The following is a 27,437-nucleotide window of genomic DNA, read 5'->3' as shown; positions in this document are numbered from 1 at the left end:
CTTTATTTGCTTAAAACCTATTACATTTCTAACCTTTGCCAGTTCTGTTGAAGGGTCACTGACCAGAAACATTAACTCTGCTTCTCTCTCTACAGATGCTGCCAGACCTGCTGAGTATTTGCAGCATTTCTTGTTTCCTCCCATCCTAAAGTGTGGTGAACAGAACTGGATGCAATACTCTAGTTGTGGCCTAACCACAGCTTTAGAATGGTTCAGCATAACTTCCCTGCTTTTGTACTCGCTATTTATGATGATCAAAATCTCATATGCTTTGCTAATTACTCTCTCAATATGTCTTGCCGCCTTCAAAGACCTATGCACTTACGGGGATGGAGCGGGAGAGTGGGACTGACTGGATTACTCTTCGGAGAGCTGGCATGGACTCAATGGGCCAAATGGCTACCTTCTATGCCGTAAATGAATCTTTGACTCTATAATATGAACTCTCAGGTCCCCCTGGTCCTGCACATTATTTAGAACTGTGCCATTAAGTCTGTAATGCCTCTCTCTTTCCCTTCTGGCCATTCTGCATTAAATTTCACCAACCATTCTATTACTTTATGTCCTGTTACAGTGAATTGGTCTCATCCTTACTGTTTGCCACTCCTCCAAATTTGCTGTCATTGGCAAATTTTGAAATTTTACTCTGTATTCCAATAAACAAGTCATTTCATATATCAAAAAAAAGCAATGGTCCCAGCACTGACCCTCGGGGAATACCACTGTCTACCATTCTCCAGTCTGAAAAACAAACATTTACCACGACTCGCTGTTTTCTGTCCTTAAGCCAATTTTTTTATCCAAGTTGACACTCAGCCTCCTATTCTATGAGCCTCGATTTTATTAATGAGCCTTCTATGTGGTACTTTGTCAAATGCTTTCTTAAGATCCATATAGACAACATCCATTGCATTCCCTTCATCAATCATCTCTGTTACTTCATCAAAAATTTCAATTAGATTAGTCAAGCATGATCTGCCTTTTACAAATCTGTGCTGCCTCTCCCTAATTAATGCTAACGTCTCCAAGTGCCTGTTGATTTTTTCCCTGATTATTGTTTCTATAACCTTACCCAGCACTAACGTTAAATAGACTGGGCTGTAGTTACTAGGAATATTCTTACACTGTTTCTTGAATAAGGGTGTCACATTTGCCACTCTCCAATCCTCTGGCACTTCCCCTCTTATCTATAAATATTGGAAGATTATGACAAGCCTTCCTAGTATCACCACCCCAACTTCCTTCAGCAACATGGGATTCAAGCCATCTGGACCAGGCAACATATCCTTTCTAAGCATAGCCAGCCTTTCTAGTACATCCTGCCTATCAATTTTCAATCCATCCATTACCTCTACCATCTATGCTTCTACTGATACTTTGTCAACATCATCTTCCTTAGTGACACCAATATAAACTATTCAATAAGTAGTCTAGCCTTGCCCTGTGCCTCGAAGCATCTATCACTCTATTTGTCCCTAACAGGACACACCCCACCTCTTACTACCCGCTTATTATTTACATGCCAATAGAAGATTTTTGGATCCCTTTATGTTGACTACCATTCTTTGCTCATTTCTGCATTACAACAGTGATTACACTTCAAAAGTGCTCCATTGGCTCTAAAGTGCTTTGAGAAGGCCACTGGTCGTGAAAAGCTCTTTATAAATGAAAGTCTTTTTCTTTTATATATTCCCTTGGAAGGTTAAGGGGTCATTTTATCAACGCTTTCAAGACATTCAGGGAACAGAAAGGGTAAATAGAGAGAAACTATTTCTGCTGGATGGGGAATCTAGGACTAGGGGGCATAGTCTATAAACTAGAGCCACACCTTTCAGGAGTGAAATTATGAAACTTGGCACTCTCTTCTGCAGATGGCAGTTGATGCTGGATCAATTGTTAATTTTAAAACTGAGATTGAGCTTTTTGTTAACCAATGGCGTTAAGGGATATGGGGCAAAGGCAGGTATATGGAGTTAGGTTGCAGATTAGTCACAATGAATGGCGTAACAGGCTTGAAGGACTAAATTGCATCATACTGTTCCTATGTTCTTGTGTTCCATTCTGGGATTGGCAGTGGCACGACTGCTTCCTGTTCTTTGGCTGCCACCTGTACTTGCTCCTTCTCACTTGAAGTTAATGTTTCACTCAGTCCTTCCTTCCCTCAAACTTGCAATCCGAATTGCTGGGATATTTCTATCTGTGTAGGTGCCTGCACAAGGTGGTGATGTGTGACTTGATGTACCAGGAAGTGCAAAATTCCTAGATGCTACTTTATCCTGTACTCTCATCATGGGGAACCAAAACAAACAAGTGTTAAAAGAAGGGCTGACTTATAACAGAGGCAAAATATTTTGGTATTATGAGTGCTTTCACATTACTGATTGAGGGAGTAAAGTTAATAAGACCGATCAAAGCAGGATACTTGCTGCATGGTGGCATGGGAATGTTGATCAACTGCTTCAGTCCAGAAGGTCCCCCTCCAATCTGGATTCTCTCCCAATAGTTAAATGCTGCTTCCTCCTGAAAAGAAAGCAAACAATACTTTGTTTGTACAGGGAGTCCCCTGTGGCCATCCCCCTCTCAAACAGATATACCGCTTTGGATACTTTTGGGGGGGGATGACCTCCCAGGGGAAAGCAGCAACAGCCAAGTTCGTCTCACCATGGAAGGCACTGCTGCACAGCAGGGGAGGGTAAGGGGTGGAAGAGCTATCTTGATAGCAGATTCTATCGTAAAGGGTGCAGCTAGGCGTTTCTGTGGCCACAATCAAGACTCCAGGATGGTATGTTGCCTCCCTGGTGCTAGGGTCAAGGATGTCTCGGAGCGGCTGCAGGACATTCTGAAAGGGGAGGGTGAGCAGCCAGAGGTCGTGGTCCATATTGGTACTAATGACATAGGCAGGAAGAGAGATGAGGTCCTGCAAAGTGAATATAGGGAGTTAGGCAGTAGGTTAAAAAGCAGGACCTCTAGGGTTGTAATCTCAGGATTACTGTCTGTGCCACATGCTAGTGAGGGTAGGAATAGAAGGATAAGGCAAATGAATGCATGGCGGAAGAGCTGGTGTAGGCAGGAGGGCTTCAGCTACTTGGATCATTGGCATCTCTTCTGGTGCAGAGGTGACCTGTACAAGAAGGACGGGTTGCAACTAAACTGGAAGGGGAACAATATCTTTGCGGGGAGGTTTGCTAGTACTACTTGGGAGAGTTTAAACTAGTCTTGCAGGGTGGTGGGACCCAAAGTAGTAGTCTCTTCGATGAGATAGTTGAGGCAAATGTAGAGGTTAAAGCAAGCAAGTCCAATAGGCAGGCCGGGCAGAGGCAGGACAGGGAGGGTGGAAGGTCTGGTAGGCTAAACTGCATTTACTTTACTGCAAGAAGCCTTATAGGCAAGGCAGATGAACTCAGAGCATGGATCGGTGCATGGGATTGTGATATTATAGCTATTACGGAAACATGGTTGAGGGATGGACAGGACTGGCAGCTCAATGTTCCGGGGTACCAATGCTTCCGGCGTGACAGAGGTGGAGGTAAGAGAGGAGGGGGAGTTGCACTACTGATTAGGGAGGACATCACGGCAGTCCTTAGAAAGGATATCCCGGGGGGGAATGTCCAGCGAGGCCATATGGATAGAACTTAGAAATAAGAAAGGGGTGATCATTTTGATGGGATTATACGATAGGCCCCCCAATAGTCAGAGGAAAGTGGAGGAGGATATATGTAGGGAAATCACAGATAGGTGTAGGAATTATAGGATTGTAATAGTAGGTGATTTTAACTTCCCTAATATTGACTGGGACTGCCTTAGTGCTAAGGGATCAGATGGGGAAGAATTTGTTAAGTGTGTCCAGGATAGTTTTCTGAAGCAGTATGTGGATGGCCCTACTAGAGAAGGGGCTACACACAACCTCCTCTTAGGAAATGAGGATGGGCAGGTGGTTGATGTGTCAGTGGGGGAGCACTTTTGGACCAGTGACCATAACTCTATTAGCTTCAAGATAGTTATGGAAAAGGATAGGACTGGTCCTCAGGTTGAAGTCCTAAATTGGGGGGAAGGCTAATTTCAATGGCATCAGACAGGATCTCTCAAAAGTTGAATGGGAGAGGCTGTTTACAGGTAAAGGGACGTCTGGCAAGTGGGAGGCTTTTAAAAGTGAGATAGGAAGAGTTCAGGGCCGGCATGTTCCTGTTAGATGGAAGGGCAAGGCTGGCAAGTTTAGGCAACCTTGCTTGACAAGGGATATTGAGGGTCTGGTCAGGACAAAGAAGGAGGCATATGTCAGCTGGGATCAAGCGAGTCCCTCGAGGAGTATAGGGGATGTAGGACTACACTTAAGAAGGAAATTAGGAGGGCAAAAAGGGGCCATAAGATTTCCCTGGCAGATAAGATAAAGGAGAATCCTAAAATTCTATAAGTATATTAAGAGTAAAAGGGTAGCTAGGGAGAGAGTAAGTCCCCTTAAGGATCAGTGAGGTAATCTATGTGTGGAGCCACGGGAAATGGGCGAGGTCTTAAATGAATACTTCGCGTCTGTATTTACCGTGGAGAAGGTCATGGAAGCTAGTGAGTTCAAGGGAGGGAACAGCGATATCCTGGAGCATATCAACATTACAATGGAGGAGGTGTTGGAGGTTTTGAAGTGCATTAAGGCGGATAAATCCCCAGGGCCTGACCAGGTATATCCTAGGATGCTATGGGAAGCAAGGGAGGAGATTGCTGGGACCCTGGCAGAGATTTTTGTATCATCGTTAGCCACGGGTGAGGTACCGGAAGACTGGAGGATAGCTAATGTTGTGCCTTTATTTAAGAAGGGCAGCAGGGATAAGCCAGGGAACTATAGGCCGGTGTGCTTTACATCAGTGGTGGAAAAGCTCTTGGAAGGGATTCTGAGAGACAGGATTTATATGCATCTGGAAAGGCATGGTCTGATTAGCGATAGTCAGCATGGCTTTGTGCGTGGGAAATCATGTCTCACGAATTTGATTGAGTTTTTCGAGGAGGTAACCAAGAGGATTGACGAGGGCAGGGCGATGGCCGTTGTCTACATGGACTTTAGCAAGGCCTTTGACAAGGTCCCGCATGGTAGGCTGGTCCAGAAGGTTCGAACACATGGGATCCAGGGTGAGCTAGCAAATTGGATACAAAATTGGCTTGGTGATAGTAGTGGAGGGTTGTTTTTCAGATTGGAGGCTGTTGATCAGTGGTGTGCCGCAGGTATCGGTGCTGGGCCCTCTGTTGTTTGTCATATATATTACTAACTTGGATGTGAATGTAGGGGGTATGATTAGTAAGTTTGCAGATGACACCAAAATTGGTGGTATAGTGGACAGTGAAGAAGGTTGTCTAAGGTTACAACAGGATATAGATAAACTGGGAAAGTGGGCAAGGGATTGGCAAATGGAATTTAACGCAGACAAGTGCGAAGTGATGCATTTTGGGAAGTTAAACCAGGGCAGGACATATACTGTGAATGGCAGGGCCCTATGGAGTGTTGTTGCGCAGAGAGACCTTGGGGTGCAAGTACCTGGTTCCCTGAAAGTGGCAACACAGGTAGACAGGTGGTGAAGAAGACGTATGGCATGCTTGCCTTCATCGGCTGAGGCATTGAGTACAAGAGTTGGGACATCATGTTACAGTTGTACATAACGTTGGTTAGGCTGCATTTGGAGTACTGTGTGCAGTTCTGGTCGCCGCACTACATGAAAGATGTGATTAAGCGAGAGAGGGTGCAGAAAAGATTCACAAGGATGTTCCCTGGTTTGGAGGGCTTGAGTTATAAAGAGAGATTGGATAGGCTGGGTCTGTTTTCCCTGGAGCGAAGGAGACTGAGAGGGTACATGATAGAGGTAGATAAAATTATGAGAGGCATAGATAGGGTAGATAGCCAGCATCTGTTTCCATGGTAGGAGGTTTAAAGGGGATCAAACGGATAAATTTTTCACACAAAGAATAGTGGGTATTTGGAATGAGCTGCCTGAGGAGGTGGTGGAAGCAGGAACAGTAGCAACATTTAAGAGGCATCTGGACAGGTACTTGAATGAGCAAGGCATAGAGGGATATGGAATTAATGCAGACAGGTGGGATTAGTATAGATAGGCATTATGGTCAGCATGGACGCGTTGAGCCGAAGGGCCTGTTTCTATGCTGTACGATTCTGTGACTCTATAATACATGCTAATGTTGGAATTTGGGTGAGCAACTAAACAGTCTCCCTTGTGGCCATCCTACATCTTGCGCTGTGTAAATCACTTAGAATATGAGTAATTTTCTAATGGCAGTTAAATGGAAGAATGCCTTACGTGTGACTGTGCCAGCTTATCATGTGTCCTACAGATTTATAGCCATGAAAACAAAACCGAAGTGTCGTCTTCATGCTTTTACAAGGAATCCCATGTGCAGGAAAAAGCACTAGTATAAATAAGGTGACTATTACTTTGAAGTAATCAGGCTACTGGGACTACAGGCCATAAATTTTAAAGAGTAAATAGAAAATTTAGACAGATATGATTGCTCCAAGGATGATGCATATTTGCAATAACCTGCTGACAAGGTAAAGATAAACGCATTAAGGTCATTTAAAATACGCATGATGCTAGCCTGAGGGATGAGCTTTGATGGGATGTATGGCTTTTTATAATCCTTGACTGTTCTAGTATTCTTTGTACTAAGTTAAATGTTATTTAAAATAGAAATCTTTTTCCCCTGCCCTTGACAATTGAATCTCATGACGCTACCTTCTTCCTGCGTGAGGAAATTAAATTCATTAGTGTGCTGATCACATAAGTGTACAATGTTCACAGCATGGCTTGAAGGAAAGAATAGTCCCACAATCTACGGAAGATGGAAAATAGTTTTGTGCACCATGACTTGAAAAATGGGTAAAGGGAATTGCATTCCTTTATATAACATCAATCAAAGACAAAGGATCTAACCTCTAATATCTCAAACATGGATATAGATTCCCTTATGATTCTAATATCTGCTTTCTAACTGGATTGTTGAAGTGCATTATTTATACTAAAATAGAAATGTCGCGGTTTCTGCTTCACTAGCATAACGTTAACGAAAGTTCAGCAGAAATCCACTTTTGTGTTTAAACAAGGGCTGAGAAATTTGATTGTGCCTTTATTTCAGCCGCAAAACAGGTGCCTATGCATGCAATATGACGGAAGGGATGTGAGCACTCATTAACTGCCAGAAGTGCACTGCCCATTATATTGATGAAGGTAGAAAAAGAGGCATCCAGTGCCTGTGAGTAAAATGGCCATTAGGTCCTTTGGATATGAAATAGGGGGCCTAAACCTTCTCTGAGCCACTCTTATGCAAGTTGGGCTGTCCTGAACATAGCCAACAGCAATTATTACTTGAATTATGTCATCTCCCTATGCTACTACAAGGGCTGATTCATAAGATCATAAGAAATAGGAGCTGTAGTAGGCCATTCAGCAACTGGAGCCTGCTCTGCTATTCAATAAGATCATGGCTGATCTGGTTGTGGCCTTAACTCCGCTCTGCTGCCTGTCCCCTATACCCTTGACTCTCTTGTTGATCAAAAATCTGTTTAATTCAGCCATGAATATATTCAATGACGCAGCTTCCACTGATCTCTGGGTAAGAGAATTCCAAAGATAATGAACCTCTGAGGAAGAAATTCCTCCTCATCTCCATCTTAAATGGGAGACCTCTTATTTTGAAACTGTGCCCCCTAGTTCTAGATTCCCCCACAAGGGGAAACATTCTCTCAGCATCTACCCTGTCACGACCCCTCAGAATCTTACATGTTTCAATAAGATCACCTCTTCTAAACTCTAATGAGAATAGATCCAAACTGTTTGATCTTTCCTCATAAGACAACCCCTTCATCCCAGGAGGAATCAGCCTAGTGAATCTTCTCTGAACTGCTTCCAATGCAAGTATATCCGTCCTGAAGTAAGGAGACCAAACTATTCACAGTACTCTAGATGTGGTCTCACCAATGCCCTGTACAGCTGTAGCAAGACTTCTCTACTTTTATATTCCATACCCAATGCAAAAAATGCCAACATTCCATTTGCTTTCCTAATTACTTGCTGTACTTGTATGCATTCTCTAGTCTCTCTCCATGCAAATAATATTCTGCTTTTCTATTTTTCCCACCAAGGTGGACAGCCTCACATTTTCCCACATTGTACTCCATCTCCCAAATTTATGTCCACTCACTTAACCTATTGATATCCCTTTGTAGACATTTTGTGTCCTCCTCACAACTTGCTTTCCTACCTAGCTTTGTATCGTCCGCAAATTTGGCTACAATACACATGGTCCTTTCATCCAGGCGTCGACAACGTGTCCGTACACGGACACTAGGGTCCGTGGTAAAAATGTTGAGGTCTGTGATAACTTAATATGTCTTGCTCCAAGCCTTTAAACCTGTGTTTTAAAATAATTTTAAAACATAATTTTAAAGGCTTGGAGCAGGACATTTAAAATTACCAGCAGTGAAAGTAAGGGATCGGGATCATCGAGGCATCTGACTAGGCTCTAGAACATGAATTGCTGACCGGACCCGGAGTCACATTGCACTGTTCACACACAGGCAGAGGCTAGTAGTAGTAACAATACATACGATCAAGATCAGCTGAAGAGCCACATAACCTGACTCCAGACCATGAGCTACATCACAGCCCGGGAACACTGAGATATTTCGAGGGTCTCGGCAAGTCTGAGCTAACCATGTGCACACATAAAACTTTTGTTAAGAGGTTAGTCTGGGATAGGCCTTTGTTTTCAGGTAAGGGAATGGATTTTGGGAGTCAGAAGCTTTTCTTGTTGTTAAAGCAATTCTAAATCATGCATCGGTTATAGATATTGTTTAATTCTAATGTGGTATTTTTCTATAATCTAATAAATTACTGTGTAGTACATAATGCCACAGTTTATACCTGAAGTTTATTTGCAAAAGGAGCCACTAAGTTAACGTTAAACGGGTTGACTTTCCACTATTTTTATTAGTGCAATTCGAGTGAAATCAGCTGAACCAGTCCAAATGATGGAGTAAACTCAGTTTGCACTTAATGTAACTTTAACCCTGTTGTAGAAGTAATTTCACTCAATGCTGGCCCCCACCTCCAGATGGAAATAATGAGCCTGATGAGTTTCTGCCAATTGTGCCCCTTCGTGGAAGGTTTTCTAATTGAGCATCTCTGAATCATACAGGCACCAGTAGGCATATTTTAATCATTTCTACATATCAAAAAATTACTTATTTACAAAGAAACTGGTTCATGTACACCAATGAAAGGAGTAAATAGTTCAGTATAGATTTTCAAATTATGTTCAGTACTTTAAAATTCAGAGACAGGAGTGACTCACTGACAGCTCAAACTCAGATCTCAGCACAAACATCGATTTATATTTCACCCCGGGATTCCTTTGGTTCCGGAGAGAGACTTTTCCTGGTTTGAAACACAGAATCCAAGTGGGCCAACTGGCAATCTCACTCTAGAGAGACACTTGTTCCAGTCAGAGCACATTGGGAGAGAGGGAGAGAGTTTTAAACAGCGTGGAAACTAGAGGTGTGACATCACAGGAAAGCTGTAAGTTTACTGGCTGGTGAGTATTTTGCTATTTTGCTCAATTATCTTTCAAAACTCAGGTAATTTATCAGTAATTGTAAGCTTTTATTAATATTAGTAAAGTTTAGTAATTAGTAAGTTGATTAACCAGTTCGTGCTTATTGTAAGGGACAATGTGTTAATAGCCAGCTTAGATCACCAGAGTTAGGGAAGATCTATAAAAAAAAAGAACTAAAACTTTACAATAAATACCTAAAACATACCTATGTAATGAAGAAATGTAGGGTCATCTGATTTGGTCAGCGAGGAGGGACAGGGGTGTGTGACCATGAGTGAGGCAGGTAAAAGGACTGAGCAGACAGTAGTGGAGGAGCCTCAGCCTTTGAAATTATCAAACAGGTTTGAGGTGCTTGCAACCTGGGTAGATGAGCAGACTGGCCATGGCACCATGGTACAGGAAGCCGTTCAAACGTGAGGAGCAAAAAGGAAAGTTGTTGTAGTAGGGGACAGTATAGTGAGGGGGATAGACATTGTTCTGCACAGCAAAGAGCGAGAGTCTGAAAGTCTGTCCCGGTGCCGGGGTTCAGAACATATGCTCAGGGCTCGAGAGGAACTTACAGTGGGCGGGGGAGCAAAAAGTCGTTGTGGCCCATATAGGTACCAATGACATCGGCAGGACAAGGAAAGAGGTTCTGCATAGTCAGTATGAGGAGCTAGGCACCAAATTAAGAAGCAGAGCCTCAAAGGTAATAATCTCTGGATTAATACCTGAGCCACATGCAAATTGGCATAGGGCAAATAAGATTAGAGAAATGAATGCATGGCTCAAAGAGTGGTGTAGTAGAAGTGGGTTCCGGTTCATGGGGCACTGGCACCAGTACTGGGGAAAAGTGGGGGCTGTACCACTGGGACGATCTTCACCCAAACTGTGCTGGGACCAGTGTGGTAGCAAGCTGCATAACTAGGGAAGTAGACAGGGTTTTAAACTAAATAGTGGGGGCAAGGGATCAAATTTGGGAGGAAGTGGTAAATCAAAGAGCGGAGACAAGGCAAGAGAGAAAGGTATGAATATGGGAACTGATAAACAGACCATGACAGGAAGGGAGAGAGAGTACAAATCTAACAGTAAATCAGCAGATAAGGCTAGAGTTTACAAAAATAATAAAAGGACAAAACTAAAGGCTCTGTATCTGAATGCACATAGCATTCGAAATAAAACAGACAAACTGATAGTCCAAATAGAAATAAATAAGTATGATCTGATAGCCATTACAGAGACATGATGCAGGATGACATAGACTGGGACCTGAATATTGAAGGGTACATTTAAGAAGGACAGGAAGCTAGGAAAAGGTGGAGGGGTGGCTGTGTTAATTATGGTATTAGCACAATAGAGAGGGATGACCTAAGTTCAGGAAACCAGGATATAGAAGCAGTTTCGGTAGAGATGAGAAATGATAAAGGCTAGAAGTCACTTGTGGGAGTGGTGTACAGGCCCCCTAACAGTAACCACATAATAGGACGGTATAAAAGAAGAAATAATAGGAGTTTGTCAGAAAGGTATGATAATCATGGGGGATTTTATTCTACATATAGGGGGGGCATGAAAATTGCCCCGGATGAGGCTTGCCCCCCGACCGCAACGCTAGCAGGGCGCATCCCAATCTTGCTGGTGGTGGCGAGGCATTGTGGCAGCCCCCCGCTGCTCGGCGACAGGACCCGGATTTGAATATTCAAATAAATTAACTCAGCTGCATTAATGACGTTCCTGTCGCCTCCTGAATTGCCGCTGCAATCTTCATCCCAGCGGCTGATAGTACCGTGACTTCAAATCCCCATCCGGGGAAACAAGGCACAACACCCATGGGGAGGGGGGAGGAGGTACGTTTCTCAGTGCGGGGTGGGGGAGAGCAGGGTGAAACCCTTTGGATTTGTGGGGTGGGATGGTGGGAAGGGGTTGAGGGTTAAAGTTATATAAGGTCTGATCAAAGTTTTCTTTGGAGGGAAAGGCCTATTAATGATCCGATTATTGCTTGGGAATGTGGGTGAGGGGAGTGCAGATGTAATGTCATGTGTAAATTAAATGTTAACACTTTGGTCCTTTAAAAAATTTAAATTTCTTCTAAGGGCTTGAAGCCCTTTAAAAATGGCACCTGCGCCTGCACAGATCTAGCTAGAATGAAGTGGCAAATTAGGTTAAGGGATACGTCAATAGAGATGCAGTGGCAGACATTTAAGGGGATATTTCAGAATACATAGAATGGAAACATTCCAACGAAAAAGAAAAATTGCAAGGGGAGGACCCACCATCTATGGTTAACACTAAAAAAGTTAAGGATAGTATCAAAATTAAAGAAAAAGTATATAATTGCACAAAGACGGGTGAACAGAAGAACACAAAAAATAGAAGCAGGAGTGGACCATATGGCCCATTGAGTCTGCTCCGCCATTCAAAACGATAATTGCTGATCTTAGGATTCAACTCTACTTTCCTGCCCGCTCGCCATATCCCTTGATTCCCTGAGAGACCAAAAATCTGTCTATCCCAGTCTTAAATGTATTCAATGATGGAACATTAAATATCCTCTGGGGTAGAGAATTCCAAAGATTCACAACCTTTTGAATGAAGTAATTTCTTCTCATCTCAGTCCTAAATGATCGGCCCCTTATCCTGAGACTGTGCCCCCGTGTTTTAGATTCCCTGACCAGCGGAAATAATCTCTCAGTGTCTACCCTATCCAGCCCCTTTAGAATCTTTTTTGTTTCAATGAGATCATCTCTCATTCTTCTAAACCTCAGAAAATACAGGCCCAAATACTTAGTGTCTCATCATAGGACAACCCCCTCATCCCAGGGACCAATCCAGTGAACCTTTGCTGCACTGCGTCCAATGTAAGTATATCTTTCTTAATTGTGGAGACCAAAACTGCACACAGTATTCCAGATGTGGTCTCACCAACACCCTGTACAATTGTCGCAATACTTCCTTATTCCTGTACTCCAATCCCTTTGCAATAAAGGCCAACATGCCACCTTTTGTGTGGCACCTTATCGAATACCTTTTGGAAATCCAGATATGCTACATCTACTGGTTCCCCTTTATTTACTCTACTAGTTACATCCTCAAAAACTCTAACACATTTGTCAAACAGTATTTCCCTTTAGTAAAACCATGTTGACTTGTTCTAATCATATTGAGCTTTTCTAACTGCATTGTTAAGACTTCCTTAATAATAGATTCCAGCAATTTCCCAATGACTGATGTTAGACTAACTAACCTATAGTTCCCTGTTTTCTCTCTCCCTCCTTTCTTGAAAAGCGGTTTAACATTTGCCAACTTCTGATCTGATGGGACCGTTCCTGAATCTAAGGAATTTTATAAAATCATTGCTAGCACATTCACTATACCTACAGCTATTTTTTTTTAGAACCTGAGGATGCAGGCCATCAGGTCCTGGAGATTTGTCAGATTTCAGTCCCTTAAGTTTCTCCATTACTTTTTCTCTGCTGATATGAATTTCCTTAATTTCCTCACTCTTTTTAGCTTCTAGGTTATTGCCTATTTTCAGTATGGAACTTCTGAATTCCACTCTGAAGACAAACACAAAATATTTGTTCAATGCCTCTGCCACTTCCTCACTCCCCATGATAATTTCTCCTGTCTCTGATTCCAAGCGACCAATGTTTAATTTAGCTACTCTCTTCCTTTTGATATTCCTATAAAAGCTCTTACAATCTGTTTTTATGTTACTGGCTAGTTTACTCTCATATTCTATTTTTTCCCTTATATTCAACTTATTGGTGGCCCTTTGCTGGTTTCTAAAACCTTCCCAATCTTCAGAATTACTTCTTTTTCTTTGCAACATTCTAAGCCTTTTTTAATCTAATACTATCCTTAACTTCCTGAATAGTCAGAAGATTTGACAGAATATAAAAAACAGCAACGAATGAGTAAAAGCTTAATAAGGAGGGAAAAATTAGAGTATGTGAGAAAGCAAGCTAGAAATATAAAAACAGACAATAGTTTCTGTAGATATTTTTCAAAATAAAAGAGTTAATGAAGTGAGATTAGCGTGAAAAATTAAAGCACATGGGATTGGGGGTAAGGTACAGACATGGATAGAGAACTGGTTGACAGACAGGAAACAAAGAGTAGGAATAAACGGGTCTTTTTCCAAGTGGCAGGCAGTGACTATTGGGGTACTGCAGGGATCAGTGCTAGGACCCCAGCTATTCACAATATATATTAATGATATAGATGAGGGAATTAAATTTAATATATCCAAGTTTGCAGACGACACAAAGCTGAGTGGAGTTTGAGCTGTGAGGAGGATGCAGAGAAGCTCCAGTGTGATCTTCCAGGTTGAGTGAGTGGGCAAATACATGGCAGATGCAATATAATGTGGATAAATGTGAGGTTATTCACTTTTGTGGCAAAAACAGAAAGGCAGATTATTATCTGAACGGCGATAGATTGGGAAAAGGGGAGGTGCAGCAAGACCTGGGTGTCCTTGTGCACCAGTCGCTGAAAGTAAGCATGCAGGTGCAGCAGGCAGTTAAGAAGGCAAATGGTATGTTGGCCTTCATAGGGAGAGGATTCGAGTACAGGAGCAAGGATGTCTTACTGTAATTATACAAGGCCTTGGTGAGACCACATCTGGAGTATTGTGTGCAGTTTTGGTCTTCTTATCTGAGGAACGATGTTCTTGCAATGGAGGGAGTGCAGCGAAGGTTCACCAGACTGATTCCTGGGATGGCAGGACTGACATATGAAGAGAGATTGGGTCGATTAGGCTTGCATTCACTAGAGTTTAGAAGAATGAGAGGGGATATCATTGAAACCTACAAAATTCTAACAGGACTGGACAGACTAGATGCAGGAAGGATGTTCCCGATGGCGGATGAGTCCAGGACCAGAGCTCACAGTCTAAGGATAAGGGGTAAGCCATTTAGGCTGAGTTGAGGAGAGATTTCTTCACCCAGAGAGCGGTGAACCTGTGGAATTCTCTACCACAGAAAGCAGTTGAGGCCAAATCATTAAATATATTCAAGAAAGAGTCAGATATATTTCTTAGGGCCAATGGGATCAAGCGATATGGGGAGAAAGCGGGAACAGGTTACTGAGTTTGGATGATCAGCCATGATTATATTGAATGGCGTACTCCTGCTCCTATTTTTCTATGTTTCTATGAATGTTATAGAAAGTGAGTGTGAGGAATTAATATTAGAAAATAAGGAGATGGCACATGAATTTAACAGGTATTTTGCTTTGGTCTTCACTGTAGAGAATACAAGTAAAATCCCAGAAATAGCGCACAGTGGCGCAGTGGTTAGCACTGCAGCCTCACAGCTGCAGGGACCCGGGTTCGATTCTGGGTACTGCCTGTGTGAAGTTTGCAAGTTCTCCCTGTGTCTGCGTGGGTTTTCTCCGGGTGCTCCGGTTTCCTCCCACAAGCCAAAGACTTGCAGGTTGGTAGGTAAATTGGCCATTATAAATTGTCACTAGTATAGGTAGGTGGTAGGGAAATATAGGGACAGGTGGGGATGTTTGGTAGGAATATGGAATTAGTGTAGGATTAGTATAAATGGGTGGTTGATGGTCGGCACAGACTCGGTGGGCCGAAGGGCCTGTTTCAGTGCTGTATCTCTAATCTAATCTAATCTGAAAAAAAAAAGCTGTAAATCAGGAAATGGAAGGGAGGGAGGAACTCAAAAAAATTACAACTACCAGGGAAGTAGCAGAACATAGAACAGTACAGCACAGTACAGGCCCTTCGGCCCACGATGTTGTGCCGACCAAATTGTTGGAACTGCAGGCTGACAAGTCCCTGGGTCCTGATCGACTTCATTCTATGGTCTTAAAAGAAGTGGCTGGTGAGATAGTTGATGCTTTGGGTTTTAATTTTACAAAATTCCCTTGATTCGAGGAAGGTTCCATTAGATTGAAAAATAGCCAATGTAACTCCTTTATTCAAAAAGAGAGGGAGACAGAAAGCAGGAAACTACAGGCCAGTTAGCTTAACATCTGTCTTAGGAAAATGTAAGTAGCTATTATTAAACACCTTATAGCAGGGCACTTAGAAAAATTCAAGTTAATCAGGCAGAGTCAACATGACTTTGTGAAAGGAAAATCATGTTTAACCAATTTGTTGGAATTCTTTGAAGAAGTATCATGTGCTGTGGATAACGGGGAACCGGTGGATGTACTGTAGACTTGGATTTCCAGAAGGCATTTGATAAGGTGCCACATCAAAGATTATTGCAGAAAATAAAAGCTCATGGTGTAGGGGCTAACATATTGGATTGGCTCGCTGCCAGGAAACAGAGAGTAGGCATAAATGGGTCATTTTCAGGTTGGCAAGATGTAATGAGTGGTGTGCCGCAGGGATGAGTGCTGGGGCCTCAACTTTTAACAATTTATATAAATGATTTGGATGAAAGGATCAAAGGTATGGTTGCTAGATTTGCTGTTGACACAAAGATACGTAGGAAAGTAAGTTGTGAAGAGGACATAAGGAGGCTACAAAGGGAAGTAGATAGGATAAGTGAGTGAGCAAAGATCTGGCAAATGGAGTATCATGTGGGAAAATGTAAAATTGCTCATTTTGGCAGGAAGAATAAAAAAGCATATTATCTAAATGGTGAGAGATTGCAGAGCTCTGAGATGCAGAGCGATCTGGGTGTCCTAGTGCATGAATCACAAAAGGTTAGTATGCAGTTTCAGCAAGTAATTAGGGAAGCTAATAGAATATTATTGTTTATCGTGAGGGGAATTGAATACAAAAGTAGGGAAGTTATGCTTCAATGAGACTTGGCATAGGTGAAACCACATCTGGAGTACTGTGTACAGTACTGGTCTCCTTATTTAAAGAAGGATGTAAATGCGTTGGAGGCAATTCAGAGAAGGTTTAGCAGACTAATAGCTGGAATGGTTGGGTTGTCTTATGAGGAAAGGTTGGACAGTCTAGGTTTGTATCCACTGGAGTTTAGAAGAATAAGAAGCGACTTGTTTAAAACATATAAGATTCTGAGGGGTCTTGTCTGGGTGGATGTGGAAAGGATTTTCTCCTCTTGTGGGAGAATCTTGAACTGGGGTCACTGTTTAAAAATAAGGGTTCTCCCATTTAAGATAGAAATGAGGAGACATTTTTTCTCCAGAGGGTCTTGAGTCTTTGGAACTCTCTTCCTCAAAAGGCAGTGGAGGCAGAGTGTTTGAATATTTTTAAGGCTGAGGTCGATAGTACCTTGAAAAGCAAGTGGGTGAAAGGTTGTCGGGGGTAGGCGGGAATGTGGAGTTGAGGTTACAATCAGATCAGCCGTGATCTTGTTGAATGGTGGAGCAGGCTCGAGGGGCCGAGTGGCCTACTCCTGCTCCTAATTCGTACGTCGTATGAGAATACATTCAACTCACTTTAATGATTTCAATTCCAAATGCACCTCAAAGCCACAGCTACATTGAAGTCCTTTGTGCTCATTGTTACAGTTGCAATATGTAAACAAGCATCAACCAGATAGTTCTCAAAGTGATTCCTTGTGGATGTTTTGATTGTTAATACTGTTGTGCTGCTCTCCATTGATGTTTGAATGCTTAGCTACTTTATAGGGAAAAATGTGTTTTAAATCAGACTGTGTTTTGATGGCATTATGTAGGCTGTATACTTTATATACAGATTAATTGCCCCTATGCCTGTGGCTAAGTCAATAATTTATTCAAATATCTACATGCAACATGGTGGTGCCTATCCATTCTTTCATCCAAGTCATTGATATAAATTGTAAGTAGTTGAGGCGCTAGTGCTGATCCCTGTGTCACTCGACTACGTTTTTTTTATTCCATTGTGGGATGTGGGCATCGCTGACTAGGTCAGCATTTATTGCCTATCCTTAATTGCCCTTGAACTGAGTGGCTTGCGAGGCCATTTCAGAGTCAACCACATTGCTGTGGGTCTGGAGTCACATGTAGGCCAGACCAGGTAAGGATGGCAGATTTCCTTCCCTAAAGGACATGAGTGAACCAGATGGGTTTTTACAACAATCGACAATAGTTTCATGGTCACCATTAGACTAACTTTTAATTCCAGATTTATTAATTGAATTCAAATTTCACCATCTGCCATAGTGGGATTCAAAACCATGCCCCAGAGCACTAGCCTGGTCTCTGGATTATTAGTCCAGTGACGTTACCACTACACCACCGCCTTCTCGTGAGTTACCGTTTACCAACCTGAAAATGCCCTATTTATCCCAACTCTTTGTTTCCTGTTAGTTAGCCAATCCTCTATCCATGCTAATATATTACCCCCAACACCATGAGCTCTTGTGCAGTAACCTTTTTTGTGGTACCTTATCAAATGTCTTTTGGAAATCCAAATACACTACATCTACTGGTTCTCCTTTACCCACCCTGCTTGTTACATCCTCAAAGAACTCTAATAAATTTGTCAAACACGATTTCCCTTTCATAAAACTATGTTGACTCTGCCTGATTGCATCATGATTTTCTAAACGTCCTGCTCCTACTTCCTTTATAACGGATTCTGGCATTTTCCCAATGACAGATGCTAAGCTAACTGGCCTATAATTTCCTGCTTTCTGTCTCCCTTCTTTCATGAATAGAGGTGTTACATTTGTGGTTTTCTGATCTGCCGGGACCTTTCCAGAATTGAGGGAATTTTGGAAGTTTACAACCAATGCATCCCCTATCTCTGCCGCCACTTCTTTTAAAACCCTAGAATGCAGGTCATCAGGTCCAGGGGACATGTCAGCCTTTAGTCTAATTAGTGTTTCTAGTGCTTTTTCTCTAGTGATAGTGATTGTTTTAAGTTTCTCCCTCCCTTTTGCATCTTGGTTTTCTATTATTCTTAGAATGCTTTTTCTGTCTTTTGGCGGAATTTGAACTCACGTTCTTTGGATTCTTAGTCTGAACCTCTGGATTATTCATCCAGTAATACAATTCAACTACCATGCTCCAGTTAACTTTTTCAGTGTTGCTCATTTGTGTGAAACAGATGTTGCTGGAAGTTCTGCTGTCGCCTTTAAGAGTTTGATTCTGAAATATGAGATTGAAAGTTTAGTGCTTCATTTAAGGTTCAGTTTCTTTTGCCTTTCATATAACAGTATCTGTAGTAGTTACTGATGATATTTGCAGCTGTATTTTTGCATGATGAGTTGCATTTTACCTTATCCTACAGCACTAGCTGACTAGGGTTATACCTTCTCCTTGAACCTGGCTTGGAATACCTCTGCCTACAGTGGTGATGTTGATGACAACACCAACCAAAAGTAGAGGGAGGTGGGACAGAAGATAGGACAAGGATTCAGAGATAGGACAGAGTGAGACCGTGGAGAATTACATAGGATTACATAGGCTATACCGCACAGAAACAGGTCATTTGGCCCAACCAGTCCATGCTGGTGTTTATGCTCCACTCAAGCCTCCTCCCATCTTCCCTCATCTAAATAAATTTGAAGATAAAGAAGATGGGGATTTCAAATACAATACATTGAGGGATAGGGGACCAAAATGGGTTATTGAGGATAGAAGCAATGGGTGATTATGACTTGTTGTGGGGCAGGATATGAATGTAGGGGGCATGATCAAAAAGTTTTCAGATGCCACAAAAATTGGCAGTGTGGTTGATAGTGAAGTGGATAGCTGTAGACTGCAGGACAATATCAATGCACTGCTCCGGTGGGCAGAAAAGTGGCAAATGGAATTCAACTTGGAGAAGTGTGAGGTGATGCATTTGGGGAGGTCAAACAAGGCAAAGGAATACACAATTAACGGGAGAATAATGAGATGTGTAGAGGAAGTGAGGGACCTTGGAGTAAATGTCGACAGATCCCTGAAGGTAACAGGACAGGTCGATAAGGTGGTTAAGAATGCATATGGAATCTTTTCCTTCATTAGCCAAGGTATAGAATATAAGAGCAGGGAGGTTATGCTGGAACTATATGAATCATTTGTTAGGCCACAACTTGAGTACTGTGTGCAGTTCTGGTCACCTCATTACAGAGTGACTAGAGATTTATGAGGATGTTGCCAAACCTGGAAAAATGCAGCTATGAGGAAAGATTGGATAGGCTGTGATTGCTTTCCTTGGAACAGAGGAGGCTGCGAGGAGATTTGATTGAAATGTGCAAAATTGTGAGGGGCCTGGATAGAGTGAATGTGAAGGGCCTATTTACCTTCACAGAGAGGTCAGTGACTAGGGGGCATAGATTTAATGTCATTGGTAGAAAGATTAGAAGGGAGATAAGGAAAAATGTTTTCACCCAGAGGGTGGTAGGGGTCTGGAACTCACTGCCTGAAGGGGTAGTTGAGGCAGAAACCCTCAATTCATTTAAAAGGCACCTGGATATGCACCTCAATTGTGGTAACTTGCAGGACTATGGACCAAATGCTGGAAGGTGATATTCGACAGGGTGTGTCATTTTTCGGCCAGCGCAGATATGATGGGCAAAGTGGCCTCTTTCTGTGCCATAAAATGTCTGATTCTACGGGCAGATGAGTTCTGGTCAAGATGGAATTATATGAAAGCTTGGCATTCATTGGAGAAATCAAATTTAGAGCTAATAAAAGTATAGATAAAGGCTCTGTGGCAGTGGGGCTGAGTTAAGGGTAGAGACATGCAGTGTTGTGCAGGTGGAAATACGTGGTCTTGATGACAGATAGGATGTAGGGTTTGAAGCTCAGTTCTTGGCTGAACAGGTTTTGGTTCAATCTGAGCAGACCAGGGAAGGAAATAGGATCAAGACAAGGAAACAGAGTTTGCAGCTGGTGCTGAGAATAATGGCTACGGTCTTCCTGATGTAAAGATGGAGGAAAATTTGACTCATCTGTGATGACTGTGATAAATCTATACACAATTAAATCCTTCAAGCTACCTTTGACAACATATATAATTTCCGCCATTCCTCAGTCTGCTGCACAGTACAAGTGACAGAAGTCTCTTTTGCCCAGGTTAAAACTTTCATCACTCTCCCTGTGGAAAAGAAGCAATATGAGAAAAATTACAGAATTAGTTGGACAAAATATTCATGAGTGTTGAAAACAATGGCAGATGAAATCGTAAGCCAGCAACTATATTGCACAGGGGAAAGAAAAATGTGTGACACATGTACTTCATGAATGGTGTTGAAGGAGCTACGGATGAAGTTGCAAGAGACCTAGGAGTCTTACAAAACTTGTTCATGCCATTTGTCTAAGGTTTCAATGGCTCCTCTGCCAAAGTTGTCAGATGAGTCTGGAGTACTCCCTCAGAAACTGAACCCCAAGATACTTAAAAAACAGATTTCTGCTAGAGATGAGCCAATAATATACAGTGATGATGCTGAAGAGGCCAACATGCATACTACAATTAGGGCGACCCAAAGACTGGGCCAGATAATAGTTTCTCCCAGATACTTTATGTAAAACTTTGCAAACTATTGAAGAACCAATTATCACAAATATAGGGAGACTTGCCAACTTCTTGTGAGCTACCAGATGTCCCCTGTGGAATAACCTTTCAGCTTCTTCGTACCATTGTCCCCTGAGAGTGTCAATGAGGTTCCATAGGGTTCAGAGAAGGAATAAAGTTTCTGAGAAAAAAAGTTCAGACCTGACTGTCTAACCCAGTGAAATTGCAATTTTTTCTTTTGACTTGGATATACTGCCATTCCTATTTTCCCCATATTCAAATCCACAGCAGCCTTTTCCTCCGATTGTGAAGTGCTCTGACATACCTTCTTACATGTAAGGAGCAGGCTATAAATGTAGTATTTATTAAATAATCTTTCATAGGGGTAGAGAAAGCATTTTCATTTTTTGATTTCTGCTGAGAGTTGGGTTAAAATAAGAAAGGAAGGAAGAAGGAAAAAAATACTTGCATTTATATCGTGTTCGAACAACCTCAGATTGTTATTACGACTAAGGTGGGAGGAATGCACTGTCTTTTTTAGTTCCACTTCTCCACAGGTCACAACATATATTTAAATGTTTACCCAGTTACCGATACGGTCAATCATAGACTACTCTTTATCCTAGCATAAAATACATCAAGCAGATTTCTTTAATAAACAACCAAATTGTCAGTTTATTATAAAACAAGTCATAACCAGTAACAAAGCAAAGCAGTAACAGGTTGAAATATGAAAGTTCCCTTTTTACCTTAGGTTAACACACAGGTTAACCAAAAAAAAAGATTTTCTGTTTAGAGCTCTGTTACCAAAAAAGACAAAAAAAAGAATACTTTGGCCAAATACTTGCTTATTCTTGAAGAAAAAAAGAGATGTGGAAAGATGTCAGGTATCCCTTTATTCTAGCGTCCCAAATACGCATAGTCGGCTGTCATTGAGATCTTTCTAGAACAGTTCTTTTCAGGTGATGTTGAAGATCAGATTGGCAGGCTTTCTAGGAGAAATGCAGCATCAATTTCTTTATTTCTTACACTTGATTCTCAAAGAGATGGAAAAGCTGGCAGGCTTTTCAAAGAGATGGAAAAGGCTGAGATGGGGTTTTGTCATTGGCAGATTGATTTTTTTTAAAGTCCTTTCAAAATACTGTCCACTTCCCACCTCACGGTGCAAAACGAAACCAAAAACAGTATCTCACAAGTCAAGCCTCCTGACCTTTATTAATCTTGACCTGTCACTTCTCTGTAAATATCCTCCCAGGTCAAAAAGCCCCCACTGAGTACTTATCTGAAGACAGGTGACTTCCAGTAAGGGTTGTTTACAAATCAGGTCTAAAAGACCTTCTGATGACCTCAGGCTGGATTTTATAGAGCCCTTGGCATCGGGATCTGTGGCAGGGGTGCATGAAGATTACCCGGATGATGCCAACCAGGGACTTCGATGCCAGCAGGGCCTGGCCCAATATTACCGGTAGTGGCGAGGCCTCGTAGCGGGACTGCCATTTAAATATTTAAATAAATTAACTTACCTGAGTAAATGAGTCTCTTGTCACCTCCTGAAGTCCTGCCACGAACTTCACCCCGGTGGCCGGTACCGCCATGCCTTCGGGTCTCTATCTGGGTAAATGAGGCGTAACACTGGTGGGGAGGGGGAAGGAGGTAAATTTCTCAATGTGGGAGGGGGGACCAGGTCAAATGAATGTCATGGGCGTAGGGGATGGCAGGAAGGGTTATAGTTCAAAGTTTGTGCAGTTTAAGTGGGAAGATTGTGAAGGTAAGTGTTTTGGAGGTGAAGGGCAAATAATTATTTTAATTGATATGGGGGGGGGGGGGGGGTGCGGTGGGAGTGGGGAGAAAGAAATGTTTTTTTAAAATTCAATGTCACTTTAAATATTTAAATGTCCCGGTAGGACTGATAGCCCTTTAAAATGGTGTCAGCGCCTGCGCAAAGGCAGCTGACTTCATTGCAGGGTACGAACAGTCTGCCCCCTCCACGTGATTGGGTGGGTGGGGGGTGTGGGTGACCTACGCCGACTATTTAAATGAGCTGCCGCGCTTGGAATTGTGGTGGCTTGTTGGTGTGTGGCCCGCACTGGCGGGCCACCATTTATTTCACCATTCAGCCCCTCTTTTTAAAAAAAAAACACAAAGTCCAGCATCTATGGAATCCTTTTCAGTTTTAAAACCCAAGTCCTCAAAACATTTAACAAAAATGGAAGCACTTTCGTACAGTGTCCCAAAGTGCATTACAGTCAATGAAATACTTTTGAGGTGTAGCTGCTGTTGTATATAATGAATATAAATGTGTCAAAGAAGCAGTATATTGCTTATGCAGATGTTGCTTTATTTGTACAGATTCTGTTAATAATATCCTGCAGCCAGAGAGACAAAGAGAGAGATGGGAGGAGAGTCATAGAAAAGGCCACAGAATCTCGCAGCGATCAATCAGCAAAGAACGATGGGTTGAAACTTTAGTAGTTGCTGACACCAAAATGATAGAATATCATGGCAGTGAAAATGTGCAGTCGTACATCTTTACCATCATAAATATGGTAAGATTAATTAAACTTTGTATCCTTTTCCTTAGAAAACGTACAATGACATACTGATTTCAACACAGATAAAGCTCACGAAAATCCTCAGATCTGTTCTGCCTCTCACCTCTGCTCTTGGTGGGTGCCTATGCCATCACAGGGTTGTGGGAGAGCAAGATGAGTGCTGGCAAGCCATTCGAAGATGTGCTGGTCATACCCCTCAAAACCTTTATAGACCCATTATTAAAAGGCCAATCCCGTTGGCAATGTACTGAGGTGTCCAGAGCCCTGGGAGCTGGGTAGCTGAACCTATAAGAATTCTGGTGGGAGAAACTAATTCACCAGCCCCCGCCTTCAGTTGATGTGATAGGCTGTCAGTGGGGTAGACAGAATTTATGTCTGCTCCAACATCTGCTGGAAAATCTCTGGCTGTTCTGTATTAGCTTATGGATACTGACTTGTTGTATATTTTCCAGCATTTTCTGTTTGTTTAAATTATGTTCATGCTCCCCAGTTTCACTTTAAATTTCTCAACCTGTGTTGTCATTGATGACCCATCGTATCACCCTTTTTACATTAACTTAGGGAATCCCTATATTTTTGTCCTCTTAGCCACTCTATTCCTTCTCCATGATCACCTCCACATATCACACAACCCAAACACTTTTTTGCTTACGATTCCAATATACATTCACGAACATTTGTCATCACAACCATTAGTCACTGAAATATAACATCTTTGTCTCTTTGTTGCTTTTCATTGAGGCAATGACATTTTTCAGTTTACCCAAGGCAGTTCTTTTAGTGTCAGTTTCTTTAGCTTGCTTGAAACTCTGAAAGACAGCTGCGATCTTTCGCCTTTCCACCTTCAATCCTACTTCATCTGTTGATCTTTTTGGTCTCACTTTCGCCTTTGGCAATGAATGGAATTACTGCATCTTCCACCATTACTAAAGCTTCCACCCAAAAAAAATGCATTTGGATGACAAAAGCCCTTCAGCTTATTTGGACTAGATATTCCACATATATCTACTCCTGCTTCTAATTCATATGTTCGCATGGTCATACTCAATGCTGCCTGTTTTTTAAAAAAAAATGATCTTAGGATTTGGGTAGGGCTGACAAGGTTACAGTTATTGTCCATTTCTAGTTGCTCTGTGAAGGTGGCAGTATGCCGCCTTCTCCATCTACTGGTAAAGTGTCTCACACAATGGTTCAAAGAAGAGTGCAGGAGAGCATGCCAGGTGCAGCACCAGGCATATCTAAGAATGAGGTGTCAGCCTGATGAAGCTACAACACAAGACTGCTTGCATGCCAAACAGCGGCAGCAGCATGTGATAGACAGGATTAAGTGTTCCCACAAGCAACGGATCAGATCCAAGCTCTGCAGTCCTGCCACGTCCAGTCATGAATGGTAGTGGACAATTAAACAACTAACAGGAGGAGGAAGCTCCGCAAACATTCCCATCCTTAATGAAAGGGAAGCCCAGCACATCAGTACAAAAGCCAAGGCTGAAGCATTTGCATCCATTGGCCTCCTCCTGAGGTCCGCAGCATCATGTGCTATCAAGAAATGGCTGAAGGCACTAGATACCACAAAGGCTATAGGCCCTGATAACATTCCGGCAATAATACTGAAGAGTTGTGCTCCAGAACTAGCCGCGCCCCTAGCCCAGCTGTTCCAGTACAGCTACAACACTGGCATCTCCTCGGCAATGTGCAAAATTGCCCAGGTATGTCTTGTACACAAAAAGCAGGACAAATCCAACCCAGCCAATTACCGCCCTATAAGTCTAATCTCGATCATCAGCAAAGTGATGGAAGAGGTTGTCGACAGTGATATCAAGTGGCATTTGTTCATCAAAAATTGCTCAGTGATGCTCAGTTTAGTTTCCACCTGGGCCAATCAGCTGCTGACCTCATTAGAGCCTTTGTTCAAACATGGACAAAAGAGCTGAAATCAAGAGGTGAAGTGAGAGTGACTGCCCTTGATATCAAGGCGGCATTTGACTGAGCATGGCTTCGAGGAGCCATAGCAAAACTGGAGTCAATGGGAATCGGGGGAACACGCCCCGCTGGTTGGAGTCATACCTAGAACAAAGGAAGATGGTTGTGGTTGTTAGAGGTCTATCATCTCAGTCCCAGGACATCACTGCAGGAGTTCCTCAGGGTAGTGTCCTAGGCTCAATCATCTTCATTTTTTACATTCATTCGTGGGATATGGGTGTCGCTGGCTAGGCCAGCATTTATTGCCCATCCCTAATTGCCCTTGAGGTGGTGATGGTGAGGTGCTTTTTTGAACCGCTGCAGTCCATGTGGGGTAGGTCCACCCACAGTGCTGTTAGGAAGGGAGTTTCAGGATTTTGATCCAGTGTCAGTGGAGGAACAGCGATATAGTTCCAAGTCAGGATGGTGTGACTTGGAAGGGAACTTGCAGGTGGTGGTGTTCCCATCCATTTGCTGCCTTGGTGAGTTGCTGCTGTGCATCTTGTAGATGGTACGCCATTCTGCCACTATGCATCTGTGGTGAAGGGAGTGAATGTTTGTGAATGGCATGCCAATCAAGCAGGCCGCTTTGTCCTGGATGGTGTCGAGCTTCTTGAGTGTTGTTGGAGCTGCACCCATCCAGGCAAATGGAGAGTATTCCATCGCACTCCTGATTTGTGCCTTGTAGATGGTGGACAGGCTTTGGGGGAGTCAGGTGGTCAGTTACTTGCTGCAGGATTCCTAGCCTCTGACCTGCTCTTGTAGCCATGGTATTTATATGGCTACTCCAGTTCAGTTTCTGGTCAATGGTAACCCCCAGGATGTTGATAGTGGGGGATTCAGTGATTGTAATGCCATTGAATGTCAAGGGGAAATGGTTAGATTCTCTCTTGGAGATGGTCATTGCCTGGCACTTGGGTGGTGCAAATGTTACTTGCCACTTATCAGCGCAAGCCTGGATATTGTCCAGGTCTGGCTGCATTTCTGCACGGACTGCTTCAGTGTTTGAGGAGTCGCAAATGGTGCTGAACATTGTGCAATCTTCAGAGAACATCCCCACTTCTGATCCTATGATGGAGGAAAGGTCATTGATGAAGCATCATTGATTAAAGAAGATGGGAACTGGTAGCCTACTGGTATTGTCACTGGACTGGTATCCAAGATACCCAGGGTATTGCTCTGCAGGACATCAGATAATGAAGCAGTCCGTGTCCAGATGCAGCAAGAACTGCACAACATCCAGGCTTGGGCTGATAAGTGGCAAGTAACATTCGTGCCACACAAGTGCCGGGCAATGACCAATGACCATCTCAGACAAGAGAATCTAACCATCTCCCCTTGACATTTGATGGCATTACCATTAACCAGAAACTGAACTGGACTAGCCATATAAATACCATGGCTACAAGAGCAGGTCAGAGGCTGGGAGTTCTGCGGTGAGTAACTCACCTCCTGACTACCCAAAGCCTGTCCACCATCTACAAGGCAAAGTCAGGAGTGTGATGGAATACTCTCCACTTACCTGGATGAGTGAAGCTCAATACCATCCAGGACAAAGCAGACCACTTGATTGGCACCCCATCCACAAACATTCACTCCCTCCACCACCAGCGCACAGTGGCAGCAGTGTGTACCATCTACAAGATGCAGTGCAGCAACTCACCACTGCTCCTTTGACAGCACCTTCCAAACCTGCGACCTCTACCACCTAGAAAGATAAGGTCAGCAGATGCATGGGAACACCACCACCTGCAAGTTCCCCTCCAAGCCACACACCATCCTGACTTGGAATTATGTCACTGTTCCTTCACTGTCGCTGGGTCAAAATCGTGGAACTTCCTTCCTAACAGCACTGTTGGTGTACTTACACCCCAAGGACTGCAGCAGTTCAAGCAGGCTGTTCACCACCACCTTCTCAAGGGCAATTACGGATGGGCAATAAATGCTGTCCTGGCCAGCGACACCAACAT

At 42.8% G+C, this 27,437-nt stretch overlaps 1 protein-coding gene across 1 annotated transcript in view; it reads left to right on the top strand.

Moving 5' to 3' along the window:
- Positions 1-27,437, top strand: part of LOC137369758 (A disintegrin and metalloproteinase with thrombospondin motifs 12-like) — a 780,536-nt gene that overhangs the window by 304,832 nt on the left and 448,267 nt on the right. Inside the window, exon 4 of the mRNA XM_068031165.1 lies at positions 23,303-23,499. Coding sequence (XP_067887266.1) covers positions 23,303-23,499 — 197 coding nt within the window. The remainder of the gene's footprint in view (positions 1-23,302; positions 23,500-27,437) is intronic.

This window comes from Heterodontus francisci, chromosome 1, assembly GCF_036365525.1.
Source record: "Heterodontus francisci isolate sHetFra1 chromosome 1, sHetFra1.hap1, whole genome shotgun sequence".
NCBI classification, from domain to species: Eukaryota; Metazoa; Chordata; class Chondrichthyes; order Heterodontiformes; family Heterodontidae; genus Heterodontus; species Heterodontus francisci.
The sequence above is the reverse complement of the archived record's forward strand: the minus strand, read 5'-3'. Positions and strand labels throughout refer to the sequence as shown.